Source organism: Salmo trutta, chromosome 14 (assembly GCF_901001165.1).
Source record: "Salmo trutta chromosome 14, fSalTru1.1, whole genome shotgun sequence".
Taxonomy (NCBI): Eukaryota; Metazoa; Chordata; class Actinopteri; order Salmoniformes; family Salmonidae; genus Salmo; species Salmo trutta.
This window is the reverse complement of record NC_042970.1, coordinates 28,401,214-28,420,353: the sequence shown is the minus strand read 5'-3', so window position 1 is coordinate 28,420,353 and position 19,140 is coordinate 28,401,214. Positions and strand designations below refer to the sequence as shown.

Genomic DNA, 19,140 nt, shown 5'->3' with positions numbered 1-19,140 from the left:
TAATGGACTGTTGTTTCTCTTTGCTTATTTGAGCTGTTCTTGACATAATATGGACTTGGTCTTGTACCAAATAGGGCTCTCTTCTTTGTACCACCCCTACCTTGTCACAACACAACTGATTGGCTCAAATGCATTAAGAAGGAAAGAAGTTCCACAATTAACTTTTAACACACACCTGTTAATTGAAATGCATTCTAGCTGAAAAATATATTTTGATTTGTTTTACACTTTTGGTTTCTACATGATTCCATATGTGTTATTTCATAGTTTTGATGTCTTCGCTGTTATTCTACAATGTAGAAAAAAGTGATAAAGAAAAAGCCTTGAATGAGTACGTGTGTCCAAACTTTTGACTGGTACTATAGTTAAACTGTTTGGTCTACCATAGATTCTACAGAGATGTACTATTAGTTCTAATTAATCAATCTTCTGTTTTTAATGAAATGGCTGCTGTATCTGAGCCTCTGTTTCTGACCATCTCAGTACTGACTGGTCCTGAGGCTACTCACTGTTAAGTTTCCACATGTCCTGCTGTTTTTATTATTATACAGAACTCACTATATATTATAAGTATCAACTGATCATCTGTCATGACAAAAACAATAACCCAACATTTCAACAATATTTCATGACCGCTACGGTACAAGTATCAAAACCCAATGTTTATCATTTTAGGTTTTCTGGTCCCTATTATTGTAAAGATGAGGAAAGGATGGCTGTTACCATCCATTTTTGGTGCTGAAAAAAGTCCTTACTAACCGTCCTTCTTAACCTATATTCAGTAAACATGGTTGTGTGTATCAAAACTACAATAATGTGGTTTTCCTCACTGTGTTTTGGTTTGCTGTGTTATCACATTGTAATACTCAACCCCCTGACTGTCTCTAATAGGAAGGTGATGCACTTGTCACACTTGAGCTATGGCTTGGCCTACAGTATCTGGCTATGAGGGTGCCATTGCCTTTTTACTTTAACCCTGCTTTGCCATCTAATCAGGTTTACTTCAGCAACAGCACACTAACTGTTGTTTTCAAATTTTACTGAGTGTTTGCCCATTAAAAAAAAAAAATGCTTCAACTGCATATGATTGCTCTGTCAATCTCAATTTCATGTCATCTTGCTTTTAAAACAAAAGTTGAGGATATATTTTCATAAATGTGTTTTCTGTTAAATGTTAATATAAATTATTTGTCGTCTGATGTGCCTGTATTGGCAAAATTAGGGATTTACCTTAATTGAATTAGCATTATTATACATTTAATAATTTCAGAAATGATATTAAACTTGTTTTTAATGTCATCTTTTTGTTTCTGAATGTGGCTTGCTTGACCATTTCTTGTTGTTAATGAGACTGACACATTTTTAAGTTGGTGTTCCTTCAGTTTCTTTAACCAATTTGATGAGTTGAAATGAATGTTCCACACTGAGGTGTCAAAGTACAAATCAGAGGTTTTAATGCCTCTTGTTGGAGTGTGTCCCAGCACACTACCTTGTCACACTCACTGTGGTGTCTTTAGTGTCACACTCCTGTCACATCAAAGTCAGATGTGAGGAGACCTCATTACTGGGCCTCTGGCATACTCTCCCATCGTTCAAAGTGTTAGAGACACACTTCTACACACAAGGCCAAGCGTCAGTGCTGTAAGTGTAGAAATGGGAAAGGGCACTGCCAGCCTGACACCAAAACATTAAGGACACCTGCTCTTTCCATGACAGACTAACCAGGTGAATCCAGGTGAAAGCTATGATCCCTTATTGATGTCACATTTTAAATCCACTTCAATCAGTATAGATGAAGGAGTAGACAGGTTAAAGATTGATTTTTAAGCCTTGACACATGGATTGTGTACTGTATGTGTGCCAGTCAGTGTGTGAATGGGAAAAACAAAATATTTAAGTGCGTTTGAACGGGGTATGGTGGTAGGTGCCAAGTGCACCGGTTTATGTCAAGAACTGCAACACTGCTGGGTTTTTCACGCTCAACAGTTTCACATGTGTATCAAGAATGGTCCACCAACCAAAAGACATCCAGCCAACTTGACACAACAGTGGGAAGCATTACAGTCAACATGGGCCAGTATCCCTGTGGAATGCTTTCGACACCTTGTAGAGTCCGTCCGTGCCCCAACGAATTGGGTCTTTTCTGAGGGCAAAGGGGGGGAGGGGTGCAATTCAATATTAGTATGTTTTGTACACTCAGTCTATAGGCCTTCAGTCTATAGGTCTCTTTTTTTATACTCAACTTTCTCATCACGACTTATTCCACTGTTTATGAATTGTAATGAGATCAGACAACCAGAGCCAATGTGCAGGCATAGGCAGTGGTGCTGATTTACCTAGAGGGAAATAGAAAGAAACAGATCTTATCCATCATCCAAACAAACCAAATATTTAAGCTGTTCACAAGCACATTTGCAGCTCATTTGTTGAACATTTCCAAACCATCTGTACTGGACTACAAATGAAGTGTTGACCTACTATTCCTATTGAAAGAAGTCTGAAGTATAATCTTTATTTTGTCATGTCAAAACTATTCAGGACAAATCCTGGGTACTTTATAGTGTGTCATTACAAAATTAAGCCAAGTATTCCAGGGGCTGATCTAATTTCTGATACATACTGCAGTGGAAGGAATTGTTATGCAGATTTATGGAATAACATTATGTCTGTTATGCAGCACAATTGGGAGAGCTCCATGAATGATGCTTCAAATAAATCCCCATCACCCTTTGAATTATATGATGTCCATTCTTCCCTTCAATAATCAGTAGGCCTATTAATATTCACTGGTCATATCCAACTGTTTATGGTATTGTTGGGCATTTCAGGTTTATGCCATATTCACATGGAGATTTTTATCAGATTCTTTTTTTTACCATATGGCCTCATACCAGCAATAAAATGCCATGCGTGGGATTGAGAATGTTGGAGCGAAATTCGACACACACTTCTAATTGACAGTTCTGAATGGTGCGACTGTGGGAAAGAAGTTGCAGGTTAGGTAGGGCTTTCCGGGGGCGGCTGTGCTAGCTTTTGTGCTCTAAACAGTAGCTGTACCATTCAATTTGAAAATGTTTACTCAACAGACTCGTCTTTCAGGCCTTCATTCTCCCGCCCAAAATCAACCTTCTACCGCTTCTGGAGTGACGCGAGTGACAACACATTTAGAGGTTCTTCTGGTCGGGTTATATTAGAAAACTAGACCACTGGAAACAAAAACCACGAAATTACCGGGGAGTAATTAATTCCCTCAGCTATTAAAAAGAATTAGCCTTACAAAATATAAGATTAGGATTTTCAGTAGAAAATGCGGAGACCACCTGTAGACTTGCATGGCTTCATTTACCCAAGTCATTTTCTATAATATTACTAGGTCTAAATAATTGTGTAGGCCTATTGGTACATCATTTTGTAATGTTTAACATTGTCTTTTCATTCCATGACGTCAAATCACATACCTGTCCCTCAGGTGCCACTTTATTGTATGTGCTCTGCTGAGTTGTAGCCTAAGTGTTGTGTCTACAAAGCATGGTTAGACTATACAATAGTTAGAGAGTCATACATAAATTGTAATTTCATTTATTTATTGGGAATATTGCCATATCAATGTGATAGACAATGTTCCAATCACAGTTTGTTTCAGGACAAATTACAATTCAGCAACATAGGGCTGAGGTATTTTCCCAGAAATAGATATACTAATATATTATATTAATATATTTTACAATATGTAAAAACATTTTACTTCGCAATTGTAAAGTTAATAAAACATGCACATTTGAACAATAGAGGATATTACAATTCTACACAGAAGAATAACAATAATTTTATATTTTACAAACAAAAGATAAAATTGTATAGGGAAGAATAATTTCCAACTAGAAGAGAGCATACTGGGTCGTGCTAGACCAACATATTCTCTGGTTTTGATATCGAAAGTTTCATTACTGAACGTCTTCAAATAGGCTATGAGCATCACCAGGGTCTCCACAGAGGCCCCCTTCCACCTGGGGTGACACGTTTCGGGGTGCTGCAGTTTTGAGGGACCGTTGCGCGGTTTGGACTCAGCACGACTCTATCACCGAGTTTCTGAGCCCGATGGAAGTGATTGAGAAGCTTCTGTTGTGAGCCAGTCGGCTGGTTTTTCGCTGAGAGGAAGCGCAGCGTCTCCTCCAGACAGCGGGTGAATCCCTCCGCGTAGCTTTGGACAGGTGACGCTACGTTGAATGAAGCAGCAGGGCGCATGCTGTTGTCTTTCAGGTAAACCACAGCTGTCTCGAGAATGTCAGCCTTTTCCAGTTTCGAGTTGGGTTGGTGTGCTTGAAGTTCGGTTTTGAGGAGTGTCTTGAGCTGTTCGATGCTGCTGTTAATGCGGTCTCGGCGCATCTTTTCCACCACTGGTTTTCTAAGCTTGAGAAAATAAAGGATCTGATTAGTTTAATTGCATTTTAAAAATCATGTTAAAATTCAAACATAAAGTATTACATTGATGAAGATAGAGGTAGCCTATTTGTACTTACTTTGATTTTATCTTTCGTGGTCATCACCATGTCGCAAATATTGACAGGAGCCATTGCTGTCGGTCAGTTGTTTGTTCTTGGTAGATAGTCGTCGGATGTTAGAACTGTGGTTTGCCCATCTCGACAGGGTTTCTGTATTTATACACTCCTCACACTGTAAACCCGTGTGGGTCTCAGTTTGACAGGAGTTTCACACACTTGCTGGCCAATCAGGAACGCAGACAGTACAATAAAGAGGCTTCAATTACTTCATGCTAAATTGACTGTCTATTGCCTCAGGACAATGAGCGTGTCCCAAGGGAACAGGTGGAGTGTGCAATAAAAGAGTGCTGTGAAGTAGTTGACTCTGTTGCTTGCAACTGCATTCCAAGATGTTGCACCATTCTCATGAAAGACTCAGACCAAAAGGCGGGAAAACAAGTCCTGAATAATGAATGGTCTTCCAGAAGATTATTCAGTATCAAGGGGCCTTACTGCTGTATGCTTCCTCGCGCAATTTGATTGATAAATCTGTTATTTTGATGAATTGATTCAACCTTACAAAATATTTCAAATGCGCATATTATTAGTATTCTAATAGCAACTCTTATAAGGCCTACTATTGTATTATAATAAAACATAATTACAACAGTATTATAATAAATATAGGCTTATAATTATGTTATTCTAAAACTATTATTATTATTGTTGTTCTTCATCTTATTGTTGTTATTGTTATTATTGTTACTATTATTATATGTCTGTTGTCACTGTAAGGATATTTTCGATATAGGATATACAGAAACAGTCTGGTAGCCTATGCGAAACTTTGTAAACTACTATTTTCTCTTAGTTCATTTTTTTTCAGCAATCGCTCAACAATGTATCAACGTAATATTTTTCCATATGGCCCCTTGGGAATTAGATGCCTCATTGAGGACCGTGAGTAATGCGGTATTGAGAAAGGCACACTTCCATTGTTGCTCTGTTGAAAGTGTGCTGTGGGAAAGTTGGAACAACACAGCCTACAGGATTAGTTTTTGAAGAGAGGAGCAGCTGGCTTCTGTGCGCGGGAAACCTCTGTCAGCTCGGGTGAACTTTACAATACCTATTTTCCCCAAGTGGTTTATAAATGCACTAGAAGACCTTTTGGCGGCACTGTGTTGAAGCCACCGTGCCGCCATCTTGGCACTCCCCCACCGTTGTAAAACATATTTTGGAAGCTATAGAAATGCATTTATTAATGTCTACATTCATTTTTGTCACATTTATTATGTTACAGACACCTTAATGTATACTTTTAAATTATATTATCTGTCTGTCTGTCTATCTATCTATAAACATTTTCCTTAAAGTATAGTTGCTTGTGTTACTGTCCCTACAACAACAAAACATATTTAAATACATTTTATTTTGCCCTTGAAACATTTAGTTGAAACACTGTAAAATTCCATTAATTTCTATGGAGGACTGCCCCTACTGGAGTGTCAATATGGCCGACCGGTGGCTTCAAAGCCTCTCAATGGTCTATACATAGCATGGCAATCCAGGGTTTATATGCATCTTTTGCATCTAAGGCACTGCATCGTAGTGCATCTGGTTCGATCCCAGGCTTTATCACAACCAGCCATGATCGGGAGTCCCATAGGGCAGCGCACAATTGGCCCAGCGTCGTCCAGGTTAGGGGAAGGTTTGGCCGGGGTATGCTGTCATTGTAAATAAGAATTTGTTCTTAACTGACTTGCCTAGTTAAATAAAGATAAAATAAATAAATACAAAAGTATGTAGACACCCCTTCAAATTAGTGGATTTGGCTATTTCAGCCAAATCCATTGCAGATAGGTGTATAAAATCGAGCACACAGCCATGCAATCTCCATAGACAAACATTGGCTGTAGAAGGGCCTTACTGAAGAGCTCAGTGACATTCAACGTGGCACCTTCATACAGTAGGATGCCACCTTTCCAACAAGACAGTTCGTAACATTTCTACCCTGCTAGAGCTGCCCCGGTCAACTGTAAGTGCTGTTATTGTGAAGTGGAAACTTCTAGGAGCAATAATGGCTCAGCCGCGAAGTGGTAGGCCACACAAGCTCAGAGAAGGGGACAGTTCCAAACTGCCTCTGGAGGCAACGTAAGCACAAGAACTGTTCGCCGGCATCTTCATAAAATGGGGTTCCATGGCCGAGCAGCTGCACACAAGCCTAAAACTACCTTGTGCAATGGCAAGCGTCGGCTGGCCGCCATTGAACTCTGGACTCTTGAGCAGTGGAAACACGTTCTCTGGAGTGATGAATCACGCTTCACCATCTGGCAGTCTGACAGACGAATTTGGGTTTGGAGGATGCCAGGAGAACACACTGTTCCAACATCTAGTGGAAAGCCTTCCCAGAAGAGTGGAGGCTGTTATAGCAGCGAAGAAGGGAGCAACTCCAAATTAATGCCCATGATTTTGGAATGAGATGTTTGACGAGCAGGTGTCCACATACTTTTAGTCATGTAGGGTATTTCCCATTGAACAGATTGTAGTGTACAGCCTTTGCTGACGTAAGGGAATTCATACTTCTTTCTCAGAGCTGTTGAGCAGAGCTGTTGTGAAGGAAGTTGTCAAGGAAGTGAATTTGTGTTTATACAGGACCTCCCACCCCCACCTACCATCAACCAATTAATGTCTAAGCCGAGCTATATCAATCAAATGTATTTATAAAGCCCTTTTTACATCAGCCGATATCACAAAGTGCTATACAGAAACCCAGCCTAAAACCCCAAACAGCAAGCACTGTTACAAAATTTAGGAGGCGTACGGCTATGCAGTACAGAGCTCAATTTGGCCTTTGCATGGATCCAGAACCTCCGCAGTTGTGTCACACCCTCCATACGGAGCCTCTGACCACATTTTCAGATCAAGCATAAAAGATGTTGCATTGTCAATCTGATGTCTGAATTAGCCGTATAGCATTTACAGGGATATGGCCTCTGCAGAAGTCAGGGCATTTATACTTCTTGCACTTCGAGGAGCAGCACAGAGCTGTTGAGCAGAGTTGCTGTGAAGGAAGTTGTCAAGGAAGTGAGTTTGTGTTTATACAGGACCCCCTGCCCTCACCTACCATCAACCAATCATGTCAATGTGGAGCTATATGGAGCCCTCTGCATTTTTACCAAATTTGGGAGGCGCGCAGCGATGCGGTACGGAGCTCATTTTGGCTTCTGCATGCCTCCAGAGGCTCCACAATTGTGTCACACCATCCATACGGCGCCTCTGACCACATTTTCGGATCAAGCATATATTCGCTTTAAAGTGGCTCTTAGGGCATCAGTCCGGTTGTGCAACAACTGTGGAATGTTAGAATTTCAATGCAATTTTCATTGGTATTGTTAATGTCCACAAAATTCCCCAGATAATAAATACTTGTTTATTTTCAATGGGAAAAGTGTGCAGCAACAATTGCTGGCAACATTGCTCAGCAACATTGCCTAAAAAAATTGCCAATGTATCATGGCCTTAAGTGTGTATGTATGCCTATACTGTATAGGATAATGTAGCTAGAAAACAACATGCTGAATCAATAGCCTGTCTACTTCAAAAATAGTTGGGTAACGCTGAATCCTCTTAGATCTTCTATAAAAATGAAATGGACAGCACTCCAGCCATTTTTTTATTCACCCTGTTTCTGTTTATTTTTTTATCTTCAGGATTAATGGAGATTGTGAGATTATCTTAACCAGCCTTGCGTCTCCCAGATGTATCCCTCTTTCTCTCCCTCCTAACTGGGCCATGTAAAAGGGCACAATGCATTCCTGGCTGTTTTGCTGAACCAGGCTTTGACTCTGGGTGCCCCTACGAGGGCACAGCTCTCTCACAAAGAGAGGGGCAGGTGCTTGGCGTCACGTGCCTCATCAAGTAGGGGGTTATCCTTGTGACTTGAACCACACAGGGAACCTGGGAAATGCCTGACCTCTCTTACACCAGAGAAATCCCCCTTGATGTGTGCGCCAGTCTATGGCATTCCATGGACATGACATTCACAGTAAAGGCGTGCAGCGGACAAAGCCACTTGAAGCGGGAAATTGTGGTATTGTCAAATGTACGCCTTCTGTCTTAATCAAGGCCTCTTTCAGTATTATCACTGGGGCAGTGTGTTGGTGGTCAGTTTTAAGAGGTATTAACACACACAAACATTATACGTATCTTCCTCTAGCTCTGCAGTGTACCACAGAAGGTTATTTCCATTAACTTGACCTGGAGTATACAGGTTTAATATGTTGAAGGTATCATTGGATTGTGTATTTACTGTATGTTCATGTGTTTATTCCATTATATGACTTAACAAATAACAAACAGCTAACATTTCATTGGCTTCACATCATGATAGCAGTCACAAGTCTTATTATTTTAATTCCAGTGTGATCTACCTGTTACTTCCTCTAGGTGTGTGGAGTTTGTGAGAGGCCTGGGCTCCCCCAGCAGCAGAGGTCCAGATGGTCTATTGAGGTCCAGGCATAATGAGGGTGTATGGATCAGTGGTGGCCGCAGCCCTGAATGGGGGCTTAAGTGTGGGAAAGAGGGGCAGGTCTGAGCTCTCACACATTCCTCACTGGAGAGGGAGAGGGCTTTGGCTGAACACAGAGGCATCTGGATTCAAAGCCATGGAGACTGTTTGGCGTGTGTGTGTGTGTGTGTGTGTGTGTGTGTGTGTGTGTGTGTGTGTGTGTGTGTGTGTGTGTGTGTGTGTGTGTGTGTGTGTGTGGAGGGGCTCATAATGAAGCCATCACTTTTTCTTCCTGAATAGATGGAATGTACACATTGGAATGTGTTCATACTCAAATGATGGGTTTTCATCTGCATAGTCATGTCTCACTTCTTAGAAATGTGTCTTAAATTTTGTATTTTTTAAAAACCTTTATTTAACTAGGCAAGTCAGTTAAGAACAAACTATTTTTACAATGTCAGCTTACCAGGGACCAGCAACCTTTCAGTTACTGGCCCAACACTCTAACCACTAGGCTACCTGCCGCCCCATCTTTAAAGAGATAAGAAAAGACAGACCAGAGAGGATTTCCCTCCAAAAAGACCCTTGCCATCTGCCTCTTTACACACATATTAGCATGGCTACAGTGGGGGGAAAAGTATTTGATCCCCTGCTGATTTTGTACGTTTGCGCACTTACAAAGAAATGATCAGTCTATAATTTTAATGGTAGGTTTATTTGAACAGTGAGAGACAGAATAACAACAAAAATATCAAGAAAAACGCATGTCAAAAATGTTATAAAATGATTTGCATTTTAATGAGGGAAATAAGTATTTGACCCCTCTGCAAAACATTACTTAGTACTTGATGGCAAAACCCTTGTTGGCAATCACAGAGGTCAGACGTTTCTTGTAGTTGGCCACCAGGTTTGCACACATCTCAGGAGGGATTTTGTCCCACTCCTCTTTGCAGATCTTCTCCTAGTCATTAAGTTTTCGAGGCTGACGTTTGGCAACTCGAACCTTCAGCTCCCTCCACAGATTTTCTATGGGATTAAGACCTGGAGACTGGCTAGGCCACTCCAGGACCTTAATGTGCTTCTTCTTGAGCCACTCCTTTGTTGCCTTGGCCGTGTGTTTTGGGTCATTGTCATGCTGGAATTCCCATCCACGACCCATTTTCAATGCCCTGGCTGAGGGAAGGAGGTTCTCACCCAAGATTTGACGGTACATGGCCCCGTCCATCGTCCCTTTGATGCGGGGAAGTTGTACTGTCCCCTTAGCAGAAAAACACCCCCAAAGCATAATGTTTCCACCTCCATGTTTGACGGTGGAGATGGTGTTCTTGGGGTCATAGGCAGCATTCCTCCTCCTCCAAACACAGCGAGTTGAGTTGATGCCAAAGAGCTCCATTTTGGTCTCATCTGACCACAACACTTTCACCAGTTGTCCTCTGAGTCATTCAGATGTTCATTGGCAAACTTCAGACGGGCCTGTATATGTATTCTTGAGCAGGGGGACCTTGCGGGCGCTGCAGGATTTCAGTCCTTCACAGCGTAGTGTGTTACCAATTGTTTTCTTGGTGACTATGGTCCCAGCTGCCTTGAGATCATTGACAAGATCCTCCCGTGTAGTTCTGGGCTGATTCCTCACCGTTCTCATGATCATTGCAACTCCACGAGGTGAGATCTTGCATGGAGCCCCAGGCTAAGGGATATTGACAGTTCTTTTGTGTTTCTTCCATTTGCAAATAATCGCACCAAATGTTGTCACCTTCTCACCAAGCTGCTTGGCGATGGTCTTGTAGCCCATTCCAGCCTTGTGTAGGTCTACAATCTTGTCCCTGACATCCTTGGAGAGCTCTTTGGTCTTGGCCATGGTGGAGAGTTTGGAATCTGATTGATTGATTGCTTCTGTGGACAGGTGTCTTTTTTTACAGGTAACAAGCTGCAGTTAGGAGCACTCCCTTTAAGAGTGTGCTCCTAATCTCAGCTCGTTACCTCTATAAAAGACACCTGGGAGCCAGAAATCTTTCTGATTGAGAGGGGGTCAAATACTTATTTCCCTCATTAAAATGCAAATCAATTTATAACATTTTTGACATGCGTTTTTCTTGATATTTTTGTTGTTATTCTGTCTCTCACTGTTCAAATAAACCTACCATTAAAATTATAGACTGATCCTTTCTTTGTCAGTGGGCAAACGTACAAAATCAGCAGGGGATCAAATACTTTTTCCCCCACTGTATTTATAAGGCACATCAAGCATTGACAAGAAACTAAAACATTTTGTCCATTTATTTTAGAGCAACCATTTGAATCAAGTGTCTAGTAAGTTATTGAAGTATGTAGACATATACAAATTCTATTGACTTATTCAGGAGTGATAGGAGAAACACTATTTAGTAATAGCCTCTGAAATGATGTGTGATGTTTGCAGGTAGATTTTTATTGTCATGAATCTTGTCCTGAAGGCAGAACTGAGTGATTCCTCCTTAGATCGGCCAGCTGCAAAGTCAACATTGTCTATATTGTAAAAATTTATGGAAACAAAAACATTAATTTTAGGTTGGGTTAGGCATTAGGGTAAACAGTGTGCTTAAGATTGTATTACTTTATGGCTGTGCTAGCTAGTGACCACTGCAGAGCTGCCTGATGTTCACTGTATTGTACTGTTTGGAGGCTTCAGTGGGAGCAGATGTTTGACTGCAGGTTCCATGTATGTGAGGCCAGAGGAGATGAAAAGAGGAGAGGTGTAATCAGTGGGAGGTAAGTGTGCACACACACAGGCCAGGGCATGTGAACGAGGGCGTTAGAGGGGAACACGCGCGCACCCTGGCTCAGCGGTGCCTCTGATCTGGGCAGCATGTTGAAAGGGTGTCTCTAGAGGGGGGCGAGGGGGTGGTGGATGGAGGGGCAGTGGGGTGTGCTCTAATGATCGGAGGATGTGTGAGTAGGATCCTGTCCTGCTTTCCCACACTCTTATTTATTAGATATTTTCTGTGGGGGCTGAGTGCAGGGGGGCGAGGTGTCCAACAATAGAAGTGTGCCTTCCCAGAGGGCGCTGGATAATTGTATTAATTGGCATCAACAATGGGAATGTTTCTCTCCCTCTCTTTCTCCCCCCTCTCTCCCTGTGTACCTTTCTAATGCTTTCTGTTTGTACATGTGAAAGACAGAGAAGATGTTAATGGTAAATCAGTTATGTCAGGGGAGATACATTATTTAATTGATATAGCACAATTACAGTATTATCACAATATTGCAGTACATTCAATTTGATCTATTTTCATTAATGTTAATTTCAATTACCACTATGAGTTCTGATATATAGTAATTGTCTCCTTAATAGGTTAACATTAATTTTGGCAATGTGAAGTGGGCAATATCTAAACTCTGTTAAAAAAGAAACGTCCCCTCACTGTCAACTGCATTTATTTTCAGCAAACTAAACATGTGTAAATATTTGTATGAACATAACAAGATTCAACAACTGAGACATAAACTGAACAAATTCCACAGACATGTGACTAACAGAAATTGAATGATGTGTCCCTGAACAAAGGGGGGGCTCAAAATCAAAAGTAACAGTCAGCATCTGGTGTGGCCACCAGCTGCATTAAGTACCGTAGTGCATCTCCTCCTCATGGACTGCACCAGACTTGCCAGTTCTTGCTGTGAGATGTTACCCCACTCTTCCACCAAGGCACCTGCAAGTTCCCGGACATTTCTGGGGGGAATGGCCCTAGCCCTCACCCTCTGATCCATCAGGTCCCAGACGCGCTCAATGGAATTGAGATCCGGGCTCTTCACTGGCCATGGCAGAACACTGACATTCCTGTCTTGCAGGAAATCACGCACAGAACGAGCAGTATGGTGGCATTGTCATGCTGGAGGGTCATGTCAGGATGAGCCTGCAGGAAGGGTACCACATGAGGGAGGAGGATGTCTTCCCTGTAACTCACAGCGTTGAGATTGTCTGCAATGACAACAAACTCAGTCCGATTATGCTGTGATACACCGCCCCAGACCATGACGGACCCTCCACCTCCAAATCGATCCCGCTCCAGAGTACAGGCCTCGGTGTAATGCTCATTCCTTTGACGATAAACGCAAATCCGACCATCACCCCTGGTGAGACAAAACCGCAACTCGTCAGTGAAGAGCACTTTTTGCCAGTCCTGTCTGGTCCAGCGACGGTGGGTTTGTGCTCATAGGCGATGTTGTTGTCGGTGATGTCTGGTGAGGACCTACCTTACAACAGTCTGACAAGCCCTCAGTCCAGCCTCTCTCAGCCTATTGCGGACAGTCATAGCACTGATGGAGGGATTGTGCATTCCTGGTGTAACTCGGGCAGTTGTTGTTGCCATCCTGTACCTGTCCCGCAGGTGTGATGTTCGGATGTACCAATCCTGTGTGTTAAACGTGGTCTGCCACTGCGAGGATGATCAGCTGTCCGTCCTGTCTCCCAGTAGCGCTGTCTTAGGCGTCTCACAGTACGGACATTGCAATTTATTGCCTGGCCACATCTGCAGTTCCCATGCCTCCTTGTAGCATGCCTAAGGCACGTTCACATAGATGAGCAGGGAACCTGGGCATCTTTCTTTTGTTTTTTTTCAGAGTCAGTAGAAGGCCTCTTTGGTGTCCTAAGTTTTCATAACTGTGACCTTAATTGCCTACCGTCTGCAAGCTGTTAGTGTTTTAATGACCGCTCCACAGGTGCATGTTCATTAATTGTTTATGGTTCATTGAACAAGCATGTGAAACAGTGTTTAAACCCTTTACAATGAAGATCTGTGAAGTTATTTGGATTTTTACGAATTATCTTTGAAAGACAGGGTCCTGAAAAAGGGACGTTTCTTTTTTTGCTGAGTTTATATGCCTTGAGGGTCCCTTATCAAGTCTACTGTCTGACTCAGTCCCCATCTGCAAAGGTCTTATAGAGAATGTTCCCAGGTAATAAGATTGTGACATCCTGCTTGTGTTCAGTCTGTGCCTCTGATATCTGCAGTACCATTCCTTTGTTGGCCAGTTAACCATGAGATAATTGATGCCTCTCTCATTGTTATGTTCGCCTCGCCCACTGACCTTGGAGTGTGGGAAAGCTAATCTAGCCTGGGACTCATGGTTTTGTAATGATAATGTCCTCCTATAAATAGGGGAGTGGGCTCCTCTCTCAGCTTACAACTCACTCATCTTCCTCAGAGAAGCACACACACTCTCTCTCTTTACCAGAATGGCTCCTACCTACATCAGCGACTCTGCCAACACCATGCTCTCTGCTAAAGACAAGCATAAAGTAAATATTATTTATAACATATGTTTGTGTCATTGTTTACTATTGAATCATTTTCTTCATGATTTGAACTTTAAGGACATAGAACTAACCGAATGCCCTCTTTTCTTCATCAGCTAAGGAAACCAGTTGTGGAGAAGATGCGTAGAGACCGCATCAACACCTGCGTAGAGCAGCTCAAGGCCCTGCTGGAGAGGGAGTTCCACAAACAGGACCCCAACACCAAGCTGGAGAAGGCTGACATCCTAGAGATGATGGTGGGGTTCCTGAATCAGAAGCTGCAGCCTCAGAGCCCAGTCCCCCAGAGGGCCCACAGTGAGGGCTACTCCCAGTGCTGGAGAAAGACCCTGCACTTCCTGTCTTCCAGCTCCATGAAGGACATGATGCTTCAGAACCTCCAGAGAGCTGGCCAGGACGTCTGCCCCTCCTCGCCACTCTCCTCCCAACATCAACACCACAGCCAGGGCCCAGTGAAGCAGGCCACCAGTGGTCACAAAACAGTGTGGAGGCCCTGGTAGAACCACTACTTGGAGACTCTATCTCATAAACTGGATGGGTGTTTACCATCTTTCTTGTTGTAGGAAATACATTTCCAAATGTTATATTGAAATGATATTATATTATTGTTTTATATGAAATGAATTCTACTGATGTGATTATTATTCTCTCTCAGAGAAGAAGCTGAAAGACATATTTGTATCACTTTATAATGAAGAATATTTGTAATATTTTACATGTGTATGTTTACGCGTGTATGCATTTTGTGCTCACTTGATGTGTCCTTTAGTCCTTTCATTTTCTTTGAAGATGATTTGTTAAGGTTATATATTTACATTTATGGTTGCTTAGCCAACTGAAATCTTGCGTTAACCATATTGTATGTACTGCCCTATTGAAGGGTATTTACAAATGCTTTGAAATGCCTTTTGTAAAGGCTTTTTGGGACATTGTTGTTCCACCATAGGCACTGTTGTGCTGTGAAATGTATTGTTGACACTGTGTGTCTTTCATTCTCAGTTGATAAAGTGAACATGCATCCAAAAAGGATTCCAATGAATGTTTTGGAAAGTAACCATACTGTGTTTGTGTGTTTTTAAAGGAGCTGTAATTAACCGGGGGATAATGGGACATAATGTAGAAAAAACAATGTAGAGGGAAGATGGAATGTAACAAATTTAATTGAAGTGGAAATAAACAGGAAATGACAGATAACGCAAACAGGCAGTGTACTGGTAAGTACTGTAGTTAGAAGTGCAGGCATCTGGACACATCAGCACATGAGGATGTATTATCGTGTTTATCAGTGCAATGTATCTACTCCTGGGCAGAGAAAAGCCTCACTTCTGATTTGTAAAAAAAAACATAAATTATAATCTTTCACTAAATTATCCATATAATGCCCTTAAACCTAAGTTGTATTGTCACGTCCTGACCATAGAAAGCTGTTATTTTCTATGGTAGAGTAGGTCAGGGCGTGACAGGGGGGTTTTCTAGTTTAGTTTTTCTATGTTGTCATGTACTAGTTTTGTATTTCTATGTTGGGTTTTGTTTGGGATGATCTCCAATTAGAGGCAGCTGGTCATCGTTGTCTCTAATTGGAGATCATACTTAAGTAGGTGTTTTTCCCACCTGGGTTTGTGGGAGATTGTCTTTGAGTTAGTGTATGTTTCACCTCTGCGTCACGGTTTGTTGGTTTTTGTTGTTCAGTTTATTTGCATGTATTGCATAGTTTCACAGTGAAAATAAAATGTGGAATGACACACACGCTGCACTTTGGTCCGCTCCTTCCTACGACAACCGTGACATGTATGGTCGTAATTACTGTAGTGGAATTCCCTATCTAGCCCATTACATTGAAGCTCTTGGAGACTTCTGCATTGCTGTGTGGGGCACTTATTTTCAAGTGTTAAAAATAGCTGCCTGACAGAATATAGTGATCCACATCTCGACACCAACCTGGAAATCTTGCATATAGTTTATCTTGACTTTTACATGAACATATTCGAGAGATCTTATTGGGGCGGCAGGTAGCCTAGTGGTTAGAGCGTTGGACTAGTAACCGAAAGGTTGCAAGATCGAATCCCCGAGCTGACAAGGTAAAAGTCTGTCTTTCTGCCACTGAACTGTTCCTAGGCTGTCATTGAAAATAAGAATTTGTTCTTAACTGACTTGCCAAGTTAAACAAAGGTTAAATAAAATATAATTGGAAGTGATGTACAGTAATTGGAATAATCAAGAGGACTGAATGAAGATATAAAAGCATCGTAACATGTTTATTAGTGTATATTTGTCCTGAGACATACAGTATCGGTTGGTGGTGGAACTGCTTGTCTTGAATAGGGCATATTGACAGTTTGTAGAGGTCAATGATCCAGGAAGTGGCTTAGTCTGTGTACCACAGGGTCTGCATCTGACTACATAGGTCTGGAGCTCACCATGCTTTCCCACACTCCTCAACCATTAACAGCCCTGATTGGGACAATAGATAACATCGATGACTTAGTGATTGAGTGTGTGTGTGTGTGTGCGTACGTGCAATGACAAAGAGTGAGAGAGTCCGTGCATGGGCTATGGGTGGAGAAGCAGTCAGTGAGGCTAGAAGAGGGAGTGTGCAATGGTGGTAGTCGTGTGTGTGTGAGATAGGGTGAGAGATGGTGTGTGTGTGCTCAATGTGTGTAGACTTTAATCTTACACCTGGGAGCAGACTTGCCCTCCAGACTGACACCTGCTTGCGTCAGGCAGATAAGATAGGTTTCCCACGGCGCCACACAGCAAGGCCTGGCTACAGGCACAGGCGCATCCTGTCATATACATACTAACATTCACAATGTCTTCAAAGCGAGGCTTACCCGTCACAGCACTGTTGTGTCACTAAGTAAATCAATTCTCTAGTGAATTCAGACTTTATTTTGTACACACCGATAGATTACAGAACAGGTTCATAAATGCAGGTGGAATATACTTAAGCAAAAACATATAATATACATTTAAATTCATACTAGTTTGAATAAAATTGATGAATTAATTAAATTGAAACATAAATGCTTGCTAGTTTCATATATTGTTCATGAAATTTGTACAACCAATATATATATTTTTAAATACGATAATCACTTGTGTTTAATGTTGAAGAAGGACATGATGATTAAATGAATAAGCTGGTTTGAAGGGGAGCGGCAGGAAGTGGATGGGGATCAGGATTCTCACATTCATGCCGAGAGGATAATTTAGGGCGGCACACTTTCTTTGTCCCTTCAATGAAAGGGGATAATGAAACGGGAGTGTGGGAAAGCCGAGGAGAGGTAGGCCCCACACAGGAGAGACGTGCCACACAGTTACACAGCCCGGCAGGCAGGCAGGCTGCGCCCTGGATCACCAGCTGTTTGATGAAACCAGAGCTGACGGAGTCGACTGCCCAACGTTAGCCTAGGGCTTAACATACAAACCCCAAGAGAGGCACGTTGGACACACACACACACACACACACACACACACACACACACACACACACACACACACACACACACACACACACACACACACACACACACACACACACACACACACACACACACACACACAAATCAAATCAAATCAAATCAAATTTATTTATATAGCCCTTCGTACATCAGCTGAAATCTCAAAGTGCTGTACAGAAACCCAGCCTAAAACCCCAAACAGCAAGCAATGCATGTGAAAGAAGCACGGTGGCTGGGAAAAACTCCCTAGGAAAAACTCCTGAGAAAGGCCAAAAACCTAGGAAGAAACCTAGAGAGGAACCAGGCTATGAGGGGTGGCCAGTCCTCTTCTGGCTGTGCCGGGTGGATATTATAACAGAACATGGTCAAGATGTTAAAATGTTCGTAAATGACCAGCATGGTCAAATAATAATAATCATAGTAATTGTCGAGGGTGCAACAAGCACATCCGGTGAACAGGTCAGGGTTCCGTAGCCGCAGGCAGAACAGTTGAAACTGGAGCAGCAGCATGGCCAGGTGGACTGGGGACAGCAAGGAGTCATCATGCCAGGTAGTCCTGAGGCATGGTCCTAGGGCTCAGGTCCTCAGAGAGAAAGAAAGAAAGAGAGAAAGAGAGAATTAGAGAGAGCATATTTACATTCACACAGGACACCGGATAAGACAAGAGAATACTCCAGATGTAACAGACTGACCCTAGCCCCCCGACACATAAACTACTGCAGCATAAATACTGGAGGCTGAGACAGGAGGGATCAGAAGACACTGTGGCCCCATCCGATGATACCCCCGGACAGGGCCAAACAGGCAGGATATAACCCCACCCACTTTGCCAAAGCACAGCCCCCACACCACACACACACACACACACACACACACACACACACACACACACACACACACACACACACACACACACACACACACACATACAGACACTTACACATGCATGTGCACGAACGCTCACGTTCTCATTCGAATCATGCCTGTGCTTGTATATACAGTGCATTCAGAAAGCATTCAGACCCCTCCACTTTTTCCACATTTTGTTACGTTACAGTCTTATTCTAAAATTGATTAAATATATATTTTTTCTCATCAATCTACACACAATACCCCATAATGACAAAGTGAAAACTGTTTTTTTTTAAATGTTTGCACATTTATTACAAAAACCAATAGAAATACCTTATTTACATAAGTATTCAGTATTTGCTATGAGAATCGAAATTGAGCTCAGGTGCATCCTGTTTCCATTGATCAGTCCACCTGTGGTAAGTGCAATTGATTGGACATGATTTGGAAAGGCACACACCTGTCTATATAAGGTCCCACAGTTGACAGTGCATGTTAGAGCAAAACCAAGCCATGAGGTCAAATTAATTGTCCGTAGAGCTTCGA

General features: G+C 42.2%; 2 protein-coding genes across 2 annotated transcripts; one reads left to right on the top strand and one right to left on the bottom strand.

Moving 5' to 3' along the window:
- Positions 1-3,750: 3,750 nt before the first annotated feature.
- Positions 3,751-4,668, bottom strand: LOC115207091 (transcription factor HES-5). The gene is made up of 2 exons (XM_029774088.1): positions 4,521-4,668; positions 3,751-4,410 (listed from the first exon to the last, which is right to left on the bottom strand). Exons 1-2 carry the CDS (start codon positions 4,572-4,574, stop codon positions 3,976-3,978), a joined length of 489 nt encoding a protein of 162 aa, XP_029629948.1. The 5' UTR covers positions 4,575-4,668; the 3' UTR covers positions 3,751-3,975.
- A 6,875-nt stretch (positions 4,669-11,543) lies between these two features.
- Positions 11,544-15,307, top strand: LOC115207089 (transcription factor HES-5-like). Its single transcript, XM_029774087.1, has 3 exons — positions 11,544-11,736; positions 14,203-14,266; positions 14,380-15,307. Exons 1-3 carry the CDS (start codon positions 11,666-11,668, stop codon positions 14,779-14,781), a joined length of 537 nt encoding a protein of 178 aa, XP_029629947.1. The 5' UTR covers positions 11,544-11,665; the 3' UTR covers positions 14,782-15,307.
- The last annotated feature ends 3,833 nt before the right edge of the window (positions 15,308-19,140 follow it).

Excerpts from the sequence above, each read along its gene's own strand:
- LOC115207091 (XM_029774088.1), bottom strand. The coding sequence starts at position 4,574 with ATGGCTCCTGTCAATATTTGCGACATGGTGATGACCACGAAAGATAAA. Across the intron at positions 4,411-4,520 it reads CCACGAAAGATAAAATCAAA|CTTAGAAAACCAGTGGTGGA; the intron begins GTAAGTACAAAT and ends TATTTTCTCAAG.
- LOC115207089 (XM_029774087.1), top strand. The coding sequence starts at position 11,666 with ATGTTTGACTGCAGGTTCCATGTATGTGAGGCCAGAGGAGATGAAAAG. Across the intron at positions 11,737-14,202 it reads AGAGGTGTAATCAGTGGGAG|AATGGCTCCTACCTACATCA; the intron begins GTAAGTGTGCAC and ends TCTCTTTACCAG. Across the intron at positions 14,267-14,379 it reads CTGCTAAAGACAAGCATAAA|CTAAGGAAACCAGTTGTGGA; the intron begins GTAAATATTATT and ends TTTCTTCATCAG.